The sequence below is a fragment of the Takifugu flavidus genome, chromosome 4, assembly GCF_003711565.1.
Source record: "Takifugu flavidus isolate HTHZ2018 chromosome 4, ASM371156v2, whole genome shotgun sequence".
In the NCBI taxonomy this organism is placed as follows: domain Eukaryota; kingdom Metazoa; phylum Chordata; class Actinopteri; order Tetraodontiformes; family Tetraodontidae; genus Takifugu; species Takifugu flavidus.
Window position 1 is genome coordinate 5,888,322 of NC_079523.1, and position 22,236 is coordinate 5,910,557.

Below are 22,236 nucleotides of genomic sequence, written 5' to 3' on the forward strand. Positions count from 1 at the left end.
TCCACTGCAAAGATCGCTCTCTCCGTGTTGGAGCTAATCTGCTTTGTGGTTTATGCTTCTTCTTAATCACTTGGCCCAGAGTTCACTCGTTTCTGGGTGCGAGGGGGTGAGCTGCCGGACATCAAGCCCGGGCCCGGCTGACTGCACTGGCTGCTTCAGTGGTTGGCACTGTGGCTGCTGTTTGCTAACTTTAATGGCGGTTGTGCTTTCTGAGAACTGGTGTCAGTCAAAACAAGCAAGCCCAAAAGAATATGAGCCGTGGGGGTGTACGGTCGGCCGAGGAGTGCTGCTCTTCATCTCCCTGCGCTGCGCCTCTCATCCGCTGGGATCGTTAACTTGAATTCTTTGCTTTTTTGATCTCTTTCTAGCTCATCGCGCATCGGCTGCGGTGATCTATGCCTGTCTGCTCTCTAAAACTCTCACTCTATGTCTGCCCCCCCCCCCAACCGAAGCCTCTCTGGCACATTTTCGTATCTCTCCCTGCTCGCCCGTCAGCTGTGAAGGATGCAGTTGATTGTTTGATCAGTCGGACTAGCGAGGCCATTTAAGACACCCGGCTGGACTCATTCAGCAGCCATTATCAAGTGTGCAGATGTGTTAATCTGCACCAAACCAGCCCTATTAATGAAAACTCGATGCTGCCTGCCCTTTATTAGACTCATAATGAAATATCAATAATTATCTCCCCTCATAGAGCGCTTTAGTAAATAGACCCTCCAATAAATGTGTTCCTCTGCAGACTCATTTAGTTCCAGTCACATACATCAATCCAGGAATAGCCCCAGATGGCTGAAGAAACACCCAATCACATGCAGCGTTGAGTAATGCCCGTTTTCCTGCCGTCTCTGGGCAGGTGAACTGACTGGAGCTCATCCAGCAGGTGGCGCTGTCACACAGTGGGAGGTGTGGCTGATGCGTCCTGCAGAGCCGCGTCACTCATCCAAGGAAGTGAGTTGAGAACCCTCCCAGTGAACACAAACATAGCGTTTATACTTCAGTGGGTTTTGGGAATAGGTGTGACACTCAGGCACGTGCATGCACGGAGACAGAGGGAGAGAGAGAGAGGGAGAGAGGGGGAGAGGGAGAGGGGGAGAGAGAGAGAGGGAGAGAGAGAGAGAGAGATTTTCCTGTCCAACCAATTGAGTAACAGGCTCTCTAATGAGTTCTATAGATGTGTTCAACAGAAAATCTCTCAGTCCAACAGTAACACTCCTCACAAGTGTGCAGCGTCCAGGCTGACTTCCTCTGTAGAGTCTGAACGCCATCGTGGGCCACAGGAACACCTGTCCGCCGAGCGCTGCCAGCAATAAAACCCCTTTCCGTCGAGGCCAAATTAGATGGTTTACTACCCAGTTAGCAGAATAATAAAATAGGAAAACGGCTTTAGGCCAACAGGACAGGTGCAGGGAAGTAAAAAAAAAACAGGAACTATTGGTGTTTGTTGGGGATCATCACCAAAAAGATCTTATTAGCAAGAAGCAGATTGAGGCGATCTGATGTCTGAATTACGCTAATTACACCTGAGAGGAGGGTGCAGTTGCAGACGGCGCACGTCTCACAGGCACCCCCCCCCCCCCCGGTCCCCCTCTCACCCGCCCACAAGAAAGCTGAACAGAAAACTCTTTTGCAAAACAAATAGAAATAAATCCTGCAGGGGCTGGAATTATGCAGCTGCGTGTCTGCAGCACCGTCCGCTGAAGAAATCCTGCTACGCATAATCAAATCACTTTGGATCCCTAAAGAGCGGAGCAGGTCCACCCGGCCGCCATTATCCCGCCACTGTAGAGCAGCAAACCTTTAAGAATTTGTTAGTCCCAATCGAAAATGAAGCACAAATGGGCATTTGCATTATTCATCTGCGTATCTCCTCGCGTATGTATGCGATAAGTTCATCTGTGTGGAACAGAAGATGCTGCTTCCAGACATTAATGGCCTTTGAGTCAAACGGGAAGAAGCAGGTTTAAAATGGGAACATCAACGACGAGCCACTTCCAGTGCGGTCATGAATTCCCTTCCAATTAGACCTCCACTTATCTGACCTGGTGGGTGGAAAACATCTCTGTGGTGTCATCCCAACTAAACTCAAGCTTTTGGAAGAGGTGAAACATCTCTTAGCACCCAAAATAAGCTTCACCATGCAGGTCCTCCACACAAAATGTGTCTTTTTTTAAATTCAGACCTCCCACTCGCAGGCACACACACTCGGTACAGGTAGATTTCTAAAACGGCATAAATTGCATCTAATTTAAGACGCCTAAGTACCATAAAAGGACTCATTATGCACAAACTCGGTAGAAATGTGGATCTACAGCAGCACTGCTTCTGCTCAGGGATGCACTCACAGGATTCTAATTGTCAGTAAAATAATCCAGCTCCGAGCTGGCGTCCGTGTTTTGGAGCGCCTGACACGAGGCTTCGCCACAGCAGGCCGTTCCAATCAAGGTTTATACAGAACCGAGACGGGCTGGAACGCCGCAGCGGACGGCAGCTGCAGCTGCCAGCGGAACCTGAGCCACATTGAAAGGGTACAATCGGAGGAGTCCCGCGCCAGCCCTGGCACCGGCGCCCCTCGCCGGTTCCCTTACTCCTCAACTGGACGGACATCATCATCCGACATTCACCGCGCCACAATATGGCCCCTCACATCCCTGAATGCGGAATTCTGCAGCTCAGAACAAGCGCCCAGATGACGGAAGAGGATTATAAGCTATTTAAAGGAGAACGTGATGAACGCGAGGGTAACTGGCGCCTTCTCTCGCTCAATAACCGACAGCATTCATCTGGAAGGTGGAGCATTTAGGCTGTTCGACACGGGGCTGCCGGCAGCGAGCGAGCGAGCGAGCGAGCGAGCGAGCGAGCGGGAATCATTGGTATTCAGCGGTGTCAGAGGTAAGCCATTCGATGCTAGCCTCCGCGTCCCCCCTGGCCTCCTCAACAAGAGCGAACCTGCTTCACCCCTTAATTAGCACATGGATATTCTAATTAGGCGCCATCGTGGTAAAAGAGGATTAACTGAAGTGTGAGAGAAAGAGGAGCGAGAGGAGGCGGAGAGAGCGCCAATGTGCCGCGGAAACATTTATTCACCGCCCATAGTGAGGGTGCATCTGTGCGGCTGCAGGAATCCAGCCGGATGTGTTGGGTATTAGCGCTCTGTGTAAGGCACTTCTGACAACAGCGGCGCGGGTGTGTGTGTGTGTGTGTGTGTGTGTGTGTGTGTATGCTGGCCACGTTTCACGCCGCTGACCCTGACAGCAGGTGGGTTGAGTCCCAGGTGTGTCCCAGTTTTAGCGGGAGGATGGGAAGCAGGTAGGACAGAGCCCGGCTCGACGCGTCCGGATTAATGAGCCTTCCCTCACGCGTCAGCCGGCGCCCGGGTCAACGCCGGTAACAGGGACGTGGCCCAGCTCGGCCGACGGCACGCGTTTGTATCGCTCCCCTGTAAAATTAGATCCAATTTTATTTTTATCAGTCCGCCTAAATTTGCTCCCTCAATTTGCTGTTTTTAAGACATGCCTGATTGAATTATGGTCTGCAGGGACCAGAGGGAGTATTAATGTTATGATGTGTTTCAGTGTCGGTTGTAAAATCAGCCATTTGAGTTATGGCGATGAGATTATCCCCATAATGGTGATGTGTGTGTAATTTAATCATTGGTTGTAATATTTTAAAGGGAGACACAGTGAACATCGAGGTATATTTCCGTGCACACGTGCCCTCGTACTGCCCACATAACCAGTAGCAAAATCCACATTCTACCAGCAAAGGCCATTTTTGAGACGTGAGGCCATTTTTGCTGCTCCCTCTCAACCTCCCACCATTTTAGGGGCGACATGCAGTAGTTTGAAGGGGTTAGAACTGGGTCCAGGCTGGGGTTCGGGGGTCAGTTCTGGTCAGGGTATGGAACTGGGTAATGGATTCTGTCTATGAAAGTCCTGACAAATACAGCAAAGCATGTGTGTGTGTGTGTGTAAGGGCGGGGGGCGTCGTGATGAACAATGGCCATTAAAAGCTGCCGCCCACGGTCATCTGATGCACCTCGGGATAAACAGGAGGCAACTCCATGTGACCTCCCTCATTAACAGAAGAAGACGGACGCCGCGGCAGAAGTGTGTTGCGTTGACGTTGGCGGCGTGTGGGTCGGCCCCCGCCAGCAACGCTCCGGCAGATGAGGAAAAAAAAACGGCCAAGACGTGAAATCCCCCCGCGACCTCATCAGCGAAGAGGCGCCGTTGGATCCGCTGTGCTTCTCAGATCTGGTCATTTCTGTATTTGCAGCCTCACACGGCGAAAACACAAATACGTCAACTGGAATGTTGTCGTCGGAGCGGAGAACGCCAGGGAGCGCCCGGCGTTAATGAAGGGCCGCGGGTATTCAGCAGCTTTAGCTTTGCTTGGTTTGAGGTCACTCGGGTCGATTTTCAACTGTTAATGACATCACTCATCTGATATTTACAGGAATGTGGGTTTCATGTCACCTAAATATCGAACTTTTGAGAGCTCCATCCTTCTAAACCCCGTTTATTGTGTTTGAAATCTCTGCGTTTTCTTCCAAAACCTTTACTGCCGCTTCCTTGAAGACCTTCGTGTTTTAATGAGAAACCAGCAGCCTTTGACACGTGACCACTGAGCCGTCCTTCCCTTTCATCCGTCCACCCTCGCCTCTGACCCACACACCAGTTCGGACCACTGACCTCTCTGTCCAGGCCGGCAGCCACCGTAACGATGTCCCCGGTCTCGCTGTTGATGGTGAACATGTTGGGGATGGGGCTGTGGGGCGTCTGCGACAGGATGCGGTACCGGACCATGCCGTTGGCGGTGGTGGAGTCGTCTGAGTCGGTGGCCGTCACCTGCATCACCGATGAGCCTGTAGAGAGAGCGTTCATTAGCCGGGGACGAGGAGAACAAGGCGGAAATGGGAAGATCTGCACCCAGAAAACTAATGAGGGAAGGACGGACATGTGCTCCTTCTACGTCCCCGTTCTCCGGACACGTGGCACCATTTTGACTGCAAGACCGGCAAATCTGCTGCTCTTTCACACGGCGCTGCTCTGTCATTTAACGAGCCAGAAGGGCAGAGCTTCCACCCCTGCAAGAGTCCATTTAGTAATGAGCGGCGCTGGATCTTCTGCCTTTTCCACCATCCATTATTACAGCCTTCAGTGGCGCCGCGGCTGCCCATAATGCTCCGCTGCTCTCTGCCTATTTGTCTTAGAATCCCAGATAAACACTGTCATTTAAGGCCGACAGCACATAGCCGATGGTGTGGAAAACCTGTGTGTGTGTGAGTGTGTGAAAAAGCTGTTTATCTGCCGTGCGCATCTGTATGCATGTGCACGTAGCGGGGCGAGGGGGCCCGCGTCCCTGCATCCGCCCTGGCCGCAATTAATTGATTTGCATGAGTTTGTCAGCCGATTGCTGACAAAGGCAGCGAGGCAATTAGGGGCACTTTGTGTCAGAGAGAAAAGAGCTCATCCCTCGACTCTCCCAAGGTTCTGTGGAAGTGTCACTTCCCATCAGGCTGCACGCGCGAAACGGGCCCGTTAGCTTGCACCAGCCGAACGGAGGAGTGCCAGAAGAAAGGCAAGAATAACACTTGACAGAAAGAGAAATTAGAGCGCTTGTGTTTCGTGTTCGTTTAACTCTTAACCATTGTCCCGGAAGTGGCTCCAAAACCAATCCATTAACTCTCCGGTAACCTCCGCTGGCACCTGGAGGGTGGTGAGTGCCACGCTGGGCAGGCGGCAGAGCTGCAATTATCATATCAAAGCGGCAAAATGAGTGCCGAGGAGAGTAAAAGAAAGAGAGCGTTTGATTCCAAAACTCCCGGATGACTTGTACAAAGCAGGGGGGCTGGTTCCCCCGCGAGGGTCTGCTGCCACTCCTCTGAGCAGCTAAACGTATTAGCCGCTGCAGAACCAACCCCAGACGGAGAAATCCTCCTCATCTATCAGCGCAGAGGATTCAGTGATGCGGTGATTTTACATCCGGGGATGGGGAAGGGGGTTCTGCACCAGAAAGGGTTAATCCCCGAGCCTTTTTTTAAATTCCTCTTTAATTTGAAGATTAATTCCAAATCCTAATTGCTTTTCCCACCAAAACCGCTGGAGCTGTAAAGGCGGCTGCGGCAGGGGGGCTGATGCCGTTGGCTGCTCCGCTCACGTGATTTGCCGGCGAAGCCGATCCGCAGCCTTGACATTAGTGAGCCACAGCCGACCCCCCCACACCAATTAGTGGGATGGTGAGCAAGAAAAAGAGACAGATGTAGGAAGCAGCAAGACGAAGGAAACGACGTAGTGACGGGAAGGAGAGACTGGAAAGCAGAGAAACAAGGTGAAGTGTGAAAATGAGGTGTGTGTGTGCAGTTATAAATAAAAAAGATGATTATTTGTGTTCACACAGTTCTCCAACCCCATGTTTTGGGATGATAGTGTATTCCCCTGATTGGTCTCTGGGGGGCGCCATCTGCTGATTCTATAACAAGGACTTTAACCCTTTTAAAAGCAGCCTTGAGCAATTCAAAGCTACGGATACGATGGCTGATGACCACCTGATTGAATTTGGAATGAGTCGGCATGACTCCGGGATTTTCTCCACCACGAGCATGGTGCTAGCTAGCATGGAGGCTCGGGATTTATTGTGTGTAATGACTGAGCCAAAGTGCGTACAGAGGAGAGTCTATGGGGAATAAAACGGCTGTTTCCATTGTTCTTGTATCTATAAAGGTTAAAATGACAGCATGAACATAAGATCAGTACGCATAGGTTAAGGTAATGTCATCCCCGCTGTCAGCCATCCAGAAGAACAGAACATTCCAAGACACAGAACATTCCACTTTTTGGTGGAGCAATGAAGACAGCAGCGGTGGAGGAGACAACCTGTCAAGTCATTTCCTGCGCAGCCTTAAATGGAGCCTGTTGTGGGTATTCAAAGACCTTTAATACAAAGGAGATGACAAGAGTGCAGCGCCCACCTTAACTAATCTCACCTTGTGATGACAGCACACTCATCGGGCCCAATGCGGTTACTAAGCAACATGCGAGTTATATATATGGTTTGATGTGAATATCACTTCATTTTTTTATTTTGTGTTGAGCTGATTCGGAAATATTAAATTTGACGCGGTGAGCCGAACATGCAGAATGAAATAAAGAGGACTTTGTTAACACTAATGGACAGAACGCCGATGGGCGACTGGAGTGTGGAGCAAAGCTGGGAGAGTTAGCGGAGCGGAGCGGCGCGACGCAGCCCACGCTCCCTCCTGGGGGAGGACAAACCGAGTGTGCGAGAAGATGCTCCGCTGCTGGGTTTCATCTCCTATGCTCATTTCCGAAAGGAAGCGACTGGCCTTTCGCTCCGGGGAGGGAAGGGGGGGGCCGCATGACACTGAGGTGAACTGTGGAGTCAGGCGAGGGCTCGTCGCTTGAGTCCAGGACATTTTGTTTCACAGCCTCAGAGATGGGACAGAAGCAGCTGCAGAGGCTGAGCCGAGAGTCACACCCACCTTTTTAGGAATTATCAAGATTCCCCGGATAAACCGCCCTTTATTCCTGATTTACCTCCATTTATTTTCCATTAAGGAGAGTGTCACGTAGTGTTTTGTCACAAATGATTACCCTCGCTAATGAAATTAGTCGCAGGCTTGCTGGATGTGGTGCGACGGGCCCAGTGGCAGACAGATGAGCGAGGCTGTTGGTAGCGACGGCTTCCAGACAGAATCGGTGATATTTAGGTGTCCGGATGTGGGATTCGTACAGCTGCGTTCACATCTGCAGTTCATTTAGCACGCCTTCATTTGAGAGGAAAGGCACACAGGAAGCGCTGCGGCGCGTTATCGTCGGAGCGGACACATGCCGCCATAAATGAAACAGCGAGATCCTACTGACGATCTCATCCTTCCTTTGCCGAGAGCTTCAGCTCCCGTCTTCCGAGGCTTCTGCCGACCGTGTTATTCTTCTTTGTTGGTCAGCTTATATTCCGGGCAGATGTCCGCTGGGATGCGGCGGTGAACAGAAGACGGATGGATCGATGATACCATTTTCGACGTTCCTTCTCTCCGCCAACCTTGAAAACCTGTTTGTTTCATGCTTCCGTCGCTAATTATTAAGATATAGTGTCTGTCTAACTTAAGTTATGCTTGAAGAAAAATGAAAGTGCTGCACCGGGTCAGAACACGGGACGAAAATTGATTTTAATTTGATGTCGATAAATTGCATTGCTTCAGATGTATATTCCGCTGTGGGCTCTGTCATTGGGAATGTTGGAACTCCGCTGATAAAAACATCCCCTGCTTTACTAAACAGCTTCTCATTTGGGTTCTGGCCCAGCGTTGGTGCTACAGGGGAGGAAAAAAGGCATAAATGTGGCCAGAAGTGTATAAAGAAATCTCTTTGAACCTACACAGAAGATTAGATTCCCGTCTTTCTTGATTTCTTTGCTAAACAGCCAATTAGGCGAGCTGAGCTTTCAAGCCTGTTTTTCTAATTAAACTCAATTCAGAGTCTGATGATTGAACCGCCGAAGACAAAAAACAAAAAAGCGAGCAGCACTTTACACAAAAGAAGCGTTTTCTCCGTTTTTGCATGCCGCAAAACAAAAGGCTGAAAGCCTTCCTGTGGATTGTGCAATTTACTATATTTCCTGTTAATTACAGTGTTTCTGAGTCAAAGTTTTACGTTGTCATCGCCTGTTCATTTCAAACCAAGCCGAGAATATCAACGAGGGGAGGAAAAAAAATAGAGAAAGTAGCTTTTCCGAAATCTGCCCTTGCTAATTAGGAGCTCTGTATGTAGACTCATGCTCCAATGAGGAGTAACCGGCAGCGTCTCCTCCTCCTTGCACGCTCCACGGTTCCTCAATCGTACATCCATACACCCGCCGCGCGGACCACATGTTTGTGTATTGTTTACAAATCCCCCCGAGATTAAACTTTGCAGCAGATCGGCGCCTGGAAGCCGTAAAGACAGACGCAGGCAGGTCCTGGGGGCCTGATTGTTAGAACAAGAGTTCTTCCAGTCGAAACATGAAAGTTCCTCCCGCCTTGCCTTCTCATCCCGGGCTTTGCACTGACCCAGAGCCCGCTGATTCTGACTGAAGGTTTACATCCCTCCATGCTCCACGGAATCTGATAATGATCCGTCCGCCCCCCCCCCCCCCCCTCCGATGCTGCAACAAAGAAACTGGCGAGCTCACCCTCGACTGAACCAGAGGGAAACTTCAAGCGCCGGGCCGAAACCCACAACTCGGAATGTCGGCCGGCTGCGCCAGGTCCGAGTTTATTTGAGAACGCGTGAGAAAGATCGAAGTTAGGGTTTTCTGAAAGGTCCGGTGGGGACAGAGAAGGGAGGAAGACTCTGAAAAACAAACCAAACTTAAGCGGGAACATGATGTAGTCCCCGACGGCACACGCTTCCGCGGCTATTTGTTGAATTCACAACTCCATCCTCACAGCGGAACAATAACGGAAGCGAGGAATTTAAGGTGATAACTGCAGAAAAATGTCCCTTCTATGTTTCTCTGAGAACTGGAGGCTCTGCAGAACATTTCATAATTGTATCTCTTGTCTGCTGAAGCATATTCAAATGAGGACTATCTGAACAACTTAATGGGGAAAAAAAGGCTTTAGAATGGGAAAAAAATGACAAAAATTCACAAAATAACAGCTCCTGGGCGACAAAGGCGGACTCTGGAGGACTGCTGATGGGTTTGGACACAACTCAGACGCCTTTGTGATTAAAGCAGGCTAGCATGGCATGCTAGCAACAGACAGCCTGCTGTCGGGACGTTCGGCCATTTGCAGACGTTATTTAGCCACATTTGCGCTGCTCTATCCTCATCTATTATTCAGCCAGGCTACTGCATTAAAAGTTATTACAGCTGAGAGACTGTGCTTAAAAAAAACGCACACTTCCTGAATAGTTAATGCTGTGTTTCTGTGAAACTCCCTCAATTAATGCTGAGACTTATGTGCATTCGGTGATGCTTCGAAAAAGAAGCATCACACTTTCATTTGGAAAAACACGGACATTTATTGTTTGTTTTTACCTGGTTTGGAGCCTTCGGCCACGGAGCCGTTGTACACCTGATTCTGGAACTCGGGCCGATTGTCGTTCATGTCGATCACATATATGTACAGGTCGATGGGATTCTCCACCTGGTTTCCGTTCATGTCCACGGCGTGAGCTCGCAGCTGTGGGTGCAGAAAACACAGGGGTCACAGGGGTCAGTGCTGATTTTCTACATGAATTGAGGCTCCGGACGGCTGCCGGAAACCCTGCTGGCTGTCTGGAGCCCAACAAACTCCAACTTTGTTAATTGGCAACTTCATTCAACTGGCAAATGCTCCGTGTCACGTCTGCCAACAGGGCACGAGCACCCACCGCGATCTTGGCGAGGACGGCGGCGACACAGAAAGGTGCTGAAATGTTCGGAATACACAAACAAAACCTTTTTAGTTGACGGTGCAGCAGGAAGCCTGAAGAGCAGGGGGATAAAAAGCATCAGAGAGGTGGCCCCGGTCACGCGGCCTCTCTTTGGTCTGGAAAATGTGCGTGGGAGCTTCAACCACCAAATGGCTACTGTGACACCCCCCGCCCCCCCCCAACCCTTCCTGCGATTTCACAGGTGCAACAAAGGAGGGAGCGGAAGAAAGGCGTAAAATGCAGCAAGACGCTGGGAAAAAAGGCAAATGGGATGAGAATTAGAGGGACTGAGCCCAGTGTGAGCAAATGAGAGAGGTAAACACAAAGAGGCGGCAAGGGGGGGGGACACAGAGGACTGGCAGAAGCAATCATCGTCTACTGTCTGATGTCTTAATTTGCGCCGCCACCATTACACACTCGCCACTCCCCACCAATCCACGCTAATGACATCAAATGTAAGGCGAGGCTTTGTAATTGCCCCCGAAGCCACACCGGCACTCGTCATGACTCTCATCCTCCACAGGAGCATCGTTCCACCGGAGGAGGGCTGTTGTCTCGTCTGTCACCTCGCAGTCGAGGAGAGAGAGCTGCAGCTCTACAGGAAGTCCTGATGCATCGTGGGACGCCAGGACTGAGGCGCGGCAAGCGCCCACCAGCCAAACACGACTCAATGCGTTGGCTTTCTTGCCAGCGCGTCAGGACACGCACCACAAAAAGTGGTGTAAAAGAAACGAGTTCACATCTTAAACTGGATTATTGTTGTGGTCCCAGTACACATGCGCAAGACTGGAATCAATTTATTGATAAAATGACGTCGCCTCAGCCAGGATAGGCATCTAATTGCACTTTCATTTTCTTGTCGGACAATTTCTAGTGCACCTACGACCTCAGAGACACAACAATAGTCAATAGTGAGCTAGCTGGTGCAAAGTGTGTTTATCCATCAAAAAAACAACTCCAGTTTTTCCACATTCGGACGGCTTCTGCTGTTGACGCTCCTCTGCTTCCTGAGCTCTGATTTGACACGTTGCGTTGGAGTATGCATGAAACCAGGGACGGGTCCAGGGATGCTCGCCTCATGTGAAAGCATCGGCGCTCTTAAAGGCCGTCCACACCAGCCACCGATACGCAACGCAGAAAAACCCAAACTCAACTCAAACATCGGGTTCTGCCAACGAACGAAAATGTCCCAATATAGACACTGATTTTTACATCTCTGTGGTGTTTTCTTCTGAGGTCTGATAACAGTGATAAACAATAAGGTTTTTGACTCCATTTAAACTCGGTGATGGGCCCCAAAGGTCCTGATGGTGTAAATCCTAGTCCGGTCAAAAGTACTATTGCTATCGGCGAGTACTCGAGAGCGCGTGCTCGTACATGGTTGAAGAAAAAGTGGTCTGGAGCATGCCTCGGTGGAACGGGCGTGGATCGATTAGCAGTCCGGGATCGATTAGCAGTCCGGGATCGATTAGCAGTCCTGTTGAGATGTCAGCTCATCCTTCGACTAAAGTTATACAAACCTCCCGGATGCTTCCGTGTCAGCCAATCACAACCTCAATTAACATCCAAATACCAAATCAGATACCTCAGAGGAAATGACAGTATACAGAAAATTGTGATTTTTGTACCATTTGTAGGAGTGAAAGAAATGATCGATAGGGTTCACCAGCGTGTGGCAGTCTCATGAGCAGGGAAAGTATACAAGATAAATAGCTTTTTTTCCATACACATATATTTATGTTATCATTTGTATTTTGGGGTCTGGAGGTCAATCAATACAGAACACCAGAAGACCTTTGTGTAAAACAGACACGCTGTGTCCAAACTTTGGAGGAAGCGCATCAGTAGTAAATATTTCAGACCTTTTTACTCGCTTGAAGTTTTCTGAGCCCTGCGGACTTTAAAGAATAAAGAAGTTTGGGCTGGAGACGGCCCTCCTCACCTCCCAGATCACGTCTCCCCCGGCGCTGATCTGTCAAAAACAGTAGCTTTGTCTCTGTTTGCACATGAAACTGGACCTAATGAGCAACGTCTGGCCGGCTTCGGCGGCCCAGAGAACTCGCCGCTAACGTGGAAGCAAAATAAAAACGCGGGCTGCGTTCTCTTCGACCGTATATCACAAGCGGCATTTGTCCACAGGAGGCTGAACAGTTCAATCTAAAATGACTTTGGACCAACACGGTGTTCTCACCCCGGGAAGTGCGGGGCTGGTTGCTGAGTGGCCGTCTTTTCCCAGGGACCAGTAACCTCGCCGCTTTATTGATCCCAATTTGCTGGTTGAGAGTAAGAGCAGCGGTGGAGGGACAAGAAACCCAGCAGCAGCTAACAAAAGGTTCAGCTCAAACTACTAAATGAAACACACACGGAAACGCACGTCACTGCGTGTGTGTGTGTGTGTGTGTGTGTGTGTACTGCTGAGCATGCACTCAGTCAGCAAAGGGATCGACTCTCTTTTATTCTGCCCGTGCTCTCAGATGGGACAGAGCATTTGAATTTGCTCTACCACCAGCAGCACGGACCATCTATCATGGAGACAGGGACGTGGACGCTGCGGCCAAACCTGCCACGTGTGTTTATGAACTAATGACCCAGCCGAGTCCGACGCTGGGCTCCATATTCATTTACGGGTTCACAAAGCTGTTTAACCCGAGACTTCAGACGGGCTTATTGTGAAGTCAAGCTCTGTGTGTGTGTGTGTGTGTGTGTGTGTGTATGTGTGTGAGAGAGAGAGAGACAGAAAATGTGTGTGTGTTTTACATTCGGCATTAAAATGCATCTACACATACACGTCAAGTGGTTTGTGATCAATGGTAATCTCACATCCCTGTTGTATACACTGAATAAAACAGACACACACACACACACACACGCACACAAACATGCATCCTCATACTTCTACCATTGTAAGAACTCTCAAAGACGTGCTACATGTCCCCAGATCCCCATGCTAACCTAGCCCAACCCCAAAGCTGAACCTAATCTGAACATTAAAACCAAGTGTGAATGCTCAAACAACCATCAGAACCTGTGAGGACCACCCAAACTGTCCTTACCTCCCCAACAGGTCCTCACTTTGATGATGAAACTGATATTACGGTCCACAACATGTGTAAGAAAACACACACCTACACACACTGAACGGCCATTTCTTAATATGTCCATTCTTTCACACTTCTTTCTTTCAGACTGGAAGGGGTGGCCCAGTCTGTTGGGGGGCTGGGCTGAGACGTGGTGGGGTCACGGTTCAAGCCCTGGTGCTGACATGGTAGTGAGTGGAGGTACCAGAACACCTTCAGAGCGCTGCCAAGGTACCCGTGATGAAGGTACACCTGCTCAGAAAGAGCCCTGAAATGAGTTGGAGACTCATCCGGGGGTGTTCCCTGCCTTCACCCTCCCCGTGACCCTGAAAAGGACGAAGTGGTCTTTTCACATGGTTGAGCTCCGCTGAGCTTCCCTTTGTGACGGAACCGACCTGGCACGAGCAAAATGATGCGGGTCCATCTTTTCCTGCATCCACCTCACCTACGGGTGTGCCTGTGCAGTTACCAAGGCAACGACGTGGACTGATTGGACAGTTGTCACCCCGATAGATCTCAACGGAGAGAAACCATTTCATTATTACCGGATTTCCGAGGATGAATGGGTTGTTTGGCATTAGCCGGGTGTGTTTTAAGGGTGTGTGACGTCCCTCCTCCATCCACAGTTCTCTGAATTACATGCTTTACCTCGGTGTTACATTTACTCATTCAGGGAACCGAAACACTGTTCTCTGACAGCTCTGCAGCACAAACACGCCATTTACATCACCGGAGACTATAATCCACTCTGCTGTGACTCCTCGTTATCACAGGGGACTTCAGTTGAGTGGGTGGGCTTCCGCGTCTTCCAGGACGCCATTGCAGCCGCGCACGCCACGGTCCATCTCCGACCGCTGTCTGAGTGGTGGGATCTCAAAAGAGCCCTCAATTACAGCGCCGCCTCGGACTCCTTTATTCACGGAGCTCCTGCTAGCTCCCAGCGGATCCCTGCCCATTACCGCCCACTCCTACAAAGGATGCGCTGTCCACAAAAACGTCACATATCTTTGTCCGCACAGCGTCGGTTTAGCGTCTGGAAGCAGGAGGATCTACACAGACATCAGGAGCTCAGGTGTCGAAAGGGCAACACCCAAAATTAAGATCCCCATCAGATCCCAGTCTGCACAACTGGTACTGCTCTGCTGTCATAGCATCTCTCTCACATTGTGGCCTTTTTCACACTAAGATGCCATAATTACTCATATAATGATAATATAATGCTCTCATATTCTCCAGCATAACTCCTGCCTGCTCTTTATTAATATGTGGCATTTTGGTGTTTTTTTAAATCATTTTTACATCCATTCAAATAGATAAAGATGCTCTATTTTAGCAAATCATTTTAAGCTCCACACATAATGAAAGTCAGAGCTAATTTATAAGGACAGAGAAAATCCAGAGGTCTGTGGACGAGGCGTGTCTTTGTCCATCATCGCGGTTCGTCCTGGGAATTCACCCAAACATGGAGAGATTTCAATTAAACCGACTGCACGCTTCGACTCCCTCCAGCCTCGCCACCACCCACTCCTCCACGCCGCGTTTAATGAACACACATCATGCATCATTTAGCATTCGATGCCCGTATGTCTGCTGGAAGGAACAAAGACAACAGTTTTCCTGCATTTCCACCACCCCAAATGCAGCAAAACGTGTGTGTGTGTGCACGCGTGTGTGTCTGTGTGTGTGTGTGTGTGTGTGGTGTGTGTGTGTGTGTGTGAGACGGCTGAAGTAAGTGCTGTGTACTTTTCTGAGGGATTCATCAGCGTTCCGCGGCTGGCTCCGGCATCAGCAGTGCCGGGAATGGCTGCTGTGAAGGTATGTAGGATACAGTGAGCGGGCTGGAGGAAGCCAGAGACGGAGGCAGGAATGAAATGTGGATGATGAAACGGAAAGGCGAAATGGGGGATAATGAGTCAGACAGAACTGGGGCAATGAGGAGGAAGAGAAACGCTTGTTTTGTTCTCACATGGAAGGAGGCCCTGTCCTCTCTGTCGAGGGGCTGTGTGACAAACATGTTGCCGCTGATGGGGTCGATGTTATAGATGCCGCTCGGCGGCTGATCGGCGCCGGCTCCCGTGATGCTGTAGCGGATCCCCACGTCCTTGTCCTGATCTGAGCGGATCTGGAAGTAGAACACAACACAAAGAAAGATTTTTTTCAGTGAGCCGTTTGACCTGGATTGTCACAATCCTCATGCGCAAAAAAACAACAAAACAATAACCCGAGCGACAAATTAACGTCGAAAAACCCGTTTCGGAATGAGACGGGAAGTTTATGGAATGCGTGGGAACACATTGAACTTCCAGCCCGAGGAAGACGACTGAAACTGAACAATATGGGGTGAGCAGACGAGCTGGAACAGCTCATCCGACCTGTTGCATGTAGAGTTTACAAGCTAGAAGGCAAGCAGCAAAAAAGGTTTTTGTCTCCGCGTAGCCTCGCTGGGAACAGCTTCGGCGCCATCTCACACACTGTTCTACATGTGGCGTCGACTGCGGCAGCAAAACCAGCCTGGAAAATGTTTGTCCACCCAGACAAAAGGGAGATAGCAGCGGCTCTTTCTGCCGCATTGATTTTCATTAGCCTTAAAGGCGTCTGGCTGCACGACACCACAGCTCAAGAAGTGAAAGCGACTTTAATCACCGGACCTCATTCTCTATTGGGAGTAAACACACAAAGGCCGTGACCTCTTGACCTTCTTCATTATTATTTTCCTTTCATTCCTTTTAATTTCACTCCATTATTGGGCACGCACCCTTCATCACCAGCTGATAAAATTCTGATTTAGCGTGGAGGAAAATGACAAATTCAACCAACCTGCTGCCGCACACAGACACACAACAAATGAAGTCATATTCCTGTAAAACTATTGTAGATCCTATTATAATCTATAAGATCGTTTTAGCACTCATCATCACATCACTGCAGAACATATAAACCATAACTGGACTTTTACGGAGGATCTGGGACTTCCATATGGGATCCATGAGAGTGTCACATGGCCAAGAGTGTCCATATGGGAATAACTCATCAGTGCCACTGTGCTGCATTTTCCATATCGACACCACCCGATATGACTGAAAACACAGATTTCTGTCTGTCAAATGTCTGTTCTAAGTGCGTTTTCATGGTTGTTACAGTGAAAACAAAAGAAATCATTTCACCGCGCTCCGTTCCCCCCGTTATAAATGACTCTGGTCTCCGGGGACAGCGATCAAGATCGGCAAAATCAAATTAATTCATCCAGTTAGCAGCCAGAGCGGCTCCTGCATTAAATAGCTCTGAGTACGACATCCGAAGCATTCCTGCCTCGGTCTCTGTGCTCTTCATCGCATTTTCCATGACTTCACGTGCTCCCCTTCCAGAACCATCCTACATGCCCCCCCGCAGGCTCCAGTGTGGAGCGATGTACATTCAAGTACGGCACGCTCAGGTTCCCCTGCTGTCACAGGAGCACTGCGGCATGAGAATAACACCGTGGGGCGAATTATATCATAGTTTCAAGACACCCACCATCTGCCAATCAAGGAAGAAAAAAGCGAGGCATAAATAATCCCCTAATTTCATTATTCACCCTCATTATCGGAGTCATCTGTTCGGATAACAGACAGATAACGTGGAGCAGAACAAATGGATTACGTCCCGTAATAAGCTCCACTTTTCTTATGACGAGGCCCACCTGAGCCCCCCCCGTGCTGGTGTCGTGCACGGGGACGCTGCTGAGTGTGTACATGTGTGTCTCTGCGGGGAAGAGCGTGCACAGCGTGGATCAACAGGGGCGCCCCAGGTCAACAATTCATCGGCTGTGGAGGGGAACTGGCCGAACCAAGTGCCCCCCCCCCTCATCAGAGCGCTTGAAGTGGATCTCGGGCGGCGGCACGTCGGGGCAACATCCCCCGGGAGGAGGCAACAAAGCGCCTGCGTGCCGTTCAGCCTCTCTGCCCGCTCAAGCTTCCACATCGGGGCCACCTGAGACCAAATGTCACATTTGCTGACGTCTGGTAATGAAGAGTCTTTACATCAATAGATTGAATAAATGAAGAAGCATGACTCCTCGCTGTCCTGGGACTTGAAAAGAGTGACATCTACTCGATTGAGCCGTTTGGATTGAATGCTAATGATGAAAGTTGGGTTTTCTATCATTGTCTCGGTTACGCCGGTGGCTCCTGACAGATTTAATGGCCACTAATCACACTAGGAATAGCAGTGCGAGGCAGATGCAAGGGACTTAACAGGCTGTCTGCTGCTGTCAGATCAGACCAGAGCAGACATCAGATAAGTGACCTATTTGTAGTTCTTTGAGAGTGAGTTCCTTGATTACTGACAACTGCTGGAATCCTGCGGGACAGGCTATCAGCGTGAGAAGAAAGATGGAGAGGGATGGAGGCAGCCAGTCACGCCGAGCGAGAGAAACAGGGACTTGGGGAAAAGAAATTGAAAAATTAGTCTTCTGTTGAGCCCACTGGGGTGAGACAAGGCACACAATGAAAATGCAAGCAGCAGAATATGATACAGTTTGGGCCGCTGAGCTAGCCGCCTAATTAGCGCCCTGCGAAGTTTCAGGCTGGCCGAATGTCCGTTAAAGGAGTTGACTCGGCGCCATCAGTCCATTTTATAGAGAAAGTCAGATATCTAAACAGGAACAAATTGGGTGACACCTATTATTTTAGCGGTTGTTGAGCAAAGGAACAAAAAATTCCACATGCAGAGGGAACTAGCATGTGCGGAGCTGCACTCTGCTTCCAGAAAAAGACAATCACTCAACCAGGAAGTTATTAAAGGACAGGGCGCTGCAGGCAGACACATGGGAGCGTGGACATTACTGTGGACCACAGCCTGACACCACAGAATAATGGGACTGTGCAGTTTACACAGCCTGACAGCCCATTTTATATTTCCCCCAAACGTCATCGCTCACCTCACTTTGCCTTCAGAACACAGAACCCTCCCACAGGTGACACAGAACCTAAACCCAGCACAATAAGGACAGTCTTTGACTCCCCAATATTGCTTTATTACCAAGAGGACCAGCCTGGCATCGTTCCGCCGAACCTGTGTAAATGTCACACACGCGGCGGCGGAATTAGGCCCGTATAGAAACACTGAGACTGTAAATAAGTGACAATAAGTCAGCAGGCTCCTGTCCATTAGAGCCGCTGTCGCAAAGGTCATCTGGTTTCTTGGTCTCAGAGAAGAGCGCGAGCGGTTATTGTTGTACTTGAAGGCTTCCACAGCACGATTATTACGGCGTTGGTGCTCATCAGTCTTTACTCTGGGCATTCTGAAAAAAATGTCCTCTGAAAGTGCAAAGCTGCTCCTGCAACTGTTGTGACCTTCTTCCTTCATGACCTTCAAAACGCTGCTTCAGTCCCAGTTTACTCAAGACCGTTTTCTGCTGTACAACCTAAACTTTAGGCTGTCTGTTTACACCGCAACGGCGTGGTCGGAGCCTGACAATCGGCACGCTTTTTGGCAGTTCGCAAGCATCCAAGTCTCCGTTTCCATGTGAGTGGAGAAAAACGACTTCTGAAAATGCTCCGCGTCTGTCTGCGCGCCTGTTCATGCCCCATATAAAACACGCTGCCAACTAGTGGCCTGTCAGAGGAACTTCGGTGTTTTTCACATGTACATTGCTGCATTGTCCAACGGTGATGGCGTTGAGAGAGACCTTAAAACACGATAAATGATGGATGAGATGAGTTCCAACTTAGAGCGTTACAGGTTCAAATGAAGTACGCAGCGCAGCATCGTATCTGCTACGCTTAAGCTCTCATCAGGCAACACAACAAAACTGGTTAAGAATAAAAAAAAAGGTTGAGCTTGGCAACATTTCTCAACAGAGGAGGAAAACAGGAAAACTAAAATTGCGAAGGGGTATATTTAGAGAGCAAGTGACGCCCAGAGAATAGACAGGCCCTCGCCGGGGCCGTCTGGCAGCCTCAGTCACGCTTGAGCTGCCGTCACTGTGAAAATTAAAACGGCATCTGCCAAATATTTGGATGCTCTTAATAGAATCTGCGTGGATGCTGCACGTGCCTGCGAGGTGTCCTCAGCACTCCGGAGGAATTTAGACTAAAAGCAAAACACATTTTAAATGGAAGTACGAAGGTTTCGGTATTTGTGTTGTCCAGAGTCCAATCAGGAAGTGTCGTACAGTTCCCGCCAGTGTTTTTATGTCGTTTATCGGAATGCGTTTGATGCTCCTGTCGGGGGAGATTCCTCTGCGTCAAGCTTAACGGCTGAAGCAGAGTCCAGGTCGTCACTCTTATGTTTTCTTTCCTGCTCTTTTTACGTCTGGCCGCCTTTTCATTGCTCTCAGAATCATTTATTGTTTGCGTGTTCCGCGGCAGCTTTCACCTTATTGGGCGGCTTAAGGAGGATATGCAGGAGCGGAATATTGATTTTTCTATCTTGAGCAGGCGGAATTCAGTGTGACTACGGAGATTAAAACATTCAGATGTGATAATGAACCTTTGCTCTCCCGCGGATGGCTGCTAACGCGAGTCGCAGCTAATGGCTGCGCCGTTTCAGATCAGATGCATTCGTGCACCCGTACGCGACGCCGACATCCTCGCCGAACGGCTGCCGTTTGATGGCGTCTCATCTTTCCCTGTTGCTACACGGCATCTACTCCCTTTTTGTTGAGCACATTAAAAAATAGGTGGCAAAGCTACATGCTTTTGAGCTCACGCTTAAATTCCACTTTTGCATCGCTTTGATCCCCCCCCCGCCCCACGCGTCACTCTTCAAAGCTGACGATGGCCCCTCTTCTGACAGGGAAGAGGGACTCAAGGAGGGACGATAGGACGTCCTCACACACATCCAGCCCGGGATGAAAGTGGACGAAACATGATGCGACTAAATGGAAACGATTCCTTTCCAGCTGAAATGCAGCAACGTGCGGGGCGGCGGCGTTTATTGACCCCACGTAGGAGAAATCGCAAAAGAGAGGAAGTAAATATTTTAAGCTCCTGTCATGGCGGAGTCGATGGAATTCAGTGCTGAGTGCAGTTATTGAAGATATGTACAAAGAGCAGTCATGTTCGGGCCTCGGCGCACAGATACTTGTCTATTATGGAGCTGTAACTGCCTCTAAATACGAACTCTTTATGCTCTCCTGTGTTACTGCAGCATCAATTGTCCTGCCGCTATAATTCCTTTCCTTTCTCACCTTCTCTGTCGCAACTCTCAATGACAACTAGAAGCTAAAGAGTCTGATTTGCATTTTGTATTGATTCCGATCTTAAAGAGGTTAGACTGAGGTAAGATTTGTGTTTGTAGAGTGGAGCTAGCCTTGATGTTTGCTGAATAAACACAAACACTGGAGTTTCTCCAGCTTTTCATTCATGAACAATAGCTGCAAATGTTACAATTAACATCAATGCTAACAATAGTAAATGAACAATATGTTTCCATGAGCGTAAACATGATTTATTTTACTAATTAATCATTAGACAATAGATCGCAGCTAGATCTCTCCTCAATACGACATCTTTGTGTATGTAATCTAATTTGTTGTTCTTTATAATTGTAAAGAAAGAAAACATAGATAAAAAGAAGGTGAAATTGTTACAATGTTAGCGTAAGACAACAGTGACAAACAGCCACATCTGACCCAAATCACGTTACACCAGCGTTTTCTATTATCACATCTTTAAAGTGCTCATTAAGGCATCAGATTCCATTATTTCAATGATGAGATCAATGATGATGAGATCCCAGTTGTCAGAGTTTAATGGTCATGAAAACGGGGTCTGTAGTTTAGGACGGAATTATTGGATTTTGACTTTAAAAATGTTACGAGTCACTTTAATGGCAAAGTCAGGGCATCAGGAGCAGGAGAGCGAGGCGTGCTTACGATCACGTCACTTTCACGCTGTGTGATGCAGATGAAGATTGAGAGATAACTGGGTGAATCATTTTCCTCTGCAGTTTTAGAAAACCACACCCAGACTCTCTGCATGTGGGGTTTTCTTTTATGTTGATAAAAAACACAACAGATAAAGACGTTTCCAAGGAAACGGCCACAGGCACGACACCCCATTAAATGGACAGCAGAAATCACGGTTCAGTAAATGACCTTTAAGAAATTATTTTTGGCCTCTTGTAAAATATCATTTGGATACACGGAGAATGTGGCTGAATTTTTCTAAAATGCTTCACCTCCATCCAGGGTGTCAGTCATCATTACCCAGACCAGAGGCGGCCAGAAGCAGATAAAACACTGTAGCTACTCAAAAATCAATTAGATGTGAGACATTATTGCACACGCACACACACACCTACACACACACCTGAATCCGACAGAGGAATGAAATGTAAGGCTGGAAGTAAGGGGCAATTAGTGAGAGAGCAAATATTAATGGAAGTTAAGATGTGACTCGCAAACCCAATTACAGCATTAACAAGGCTGTTGAAATCAGCAGCGTGAGAGGGGGGGCTCCGTCTGAAACGTAGACCAGCAGCCGCTTTGCATTAACAGTACAATTGGTTTCATTTTTCCCCCCCACAAAAGAGGGGGAAAGAATGGCTCCTCGATCTCATTTGGAAGGGAAGCCGTGTGGTCTGATTCCGCAGTGGGACCGGGGGAGGATGACCTTGTCTTACCTGCCTCAAACGCACAAGGACCCCTGGAGAGCCTCAGCTCCTTAAATAGCGCCCATCCTCTTGCTTTAACCAAGGCCTCCCGATAGAACGGGGACATGCAGACTATACTGAGGGTTATCTCAGGCACAGGAGCG

General features: G+C 49.0%; 1 protein-coding gene across 3 annotated transcripts in view; it reads right to left on the reverse strand.

Moving 5' to 3' along the window:
- Window positions 1–22,236, reverse strand: part of cdh4 (cadherin 4, type 1, R-cadherin (retinal)) — a 129,237-nt gene that overhangs the window by 13,236 nt on the left and 93,765 nt on the right. For all 3 annotated transcript variants that reach the window (XM_057031407.1, XM_057031406.1, XM_057031405.1), the window contains 3 exons: window positions 15,462–15,617; window positions 10,042–10,186; window positions 4,692–4,864 (listed from right to left, as the gene is read on the reverse strand). In XM_057031407.1, coding sequence (XP_056887387.1) covers window positions 4,692–4,864; window positions 10,042–10,186; window positions 15,462–15,617 — 474 coding nt within the window. The remainder of the gene's footprint in view (window positions 1–4,691; window positions 4,865–10,041; window positions 10,187–15,461; window positions 15,618–22,236) is intronic.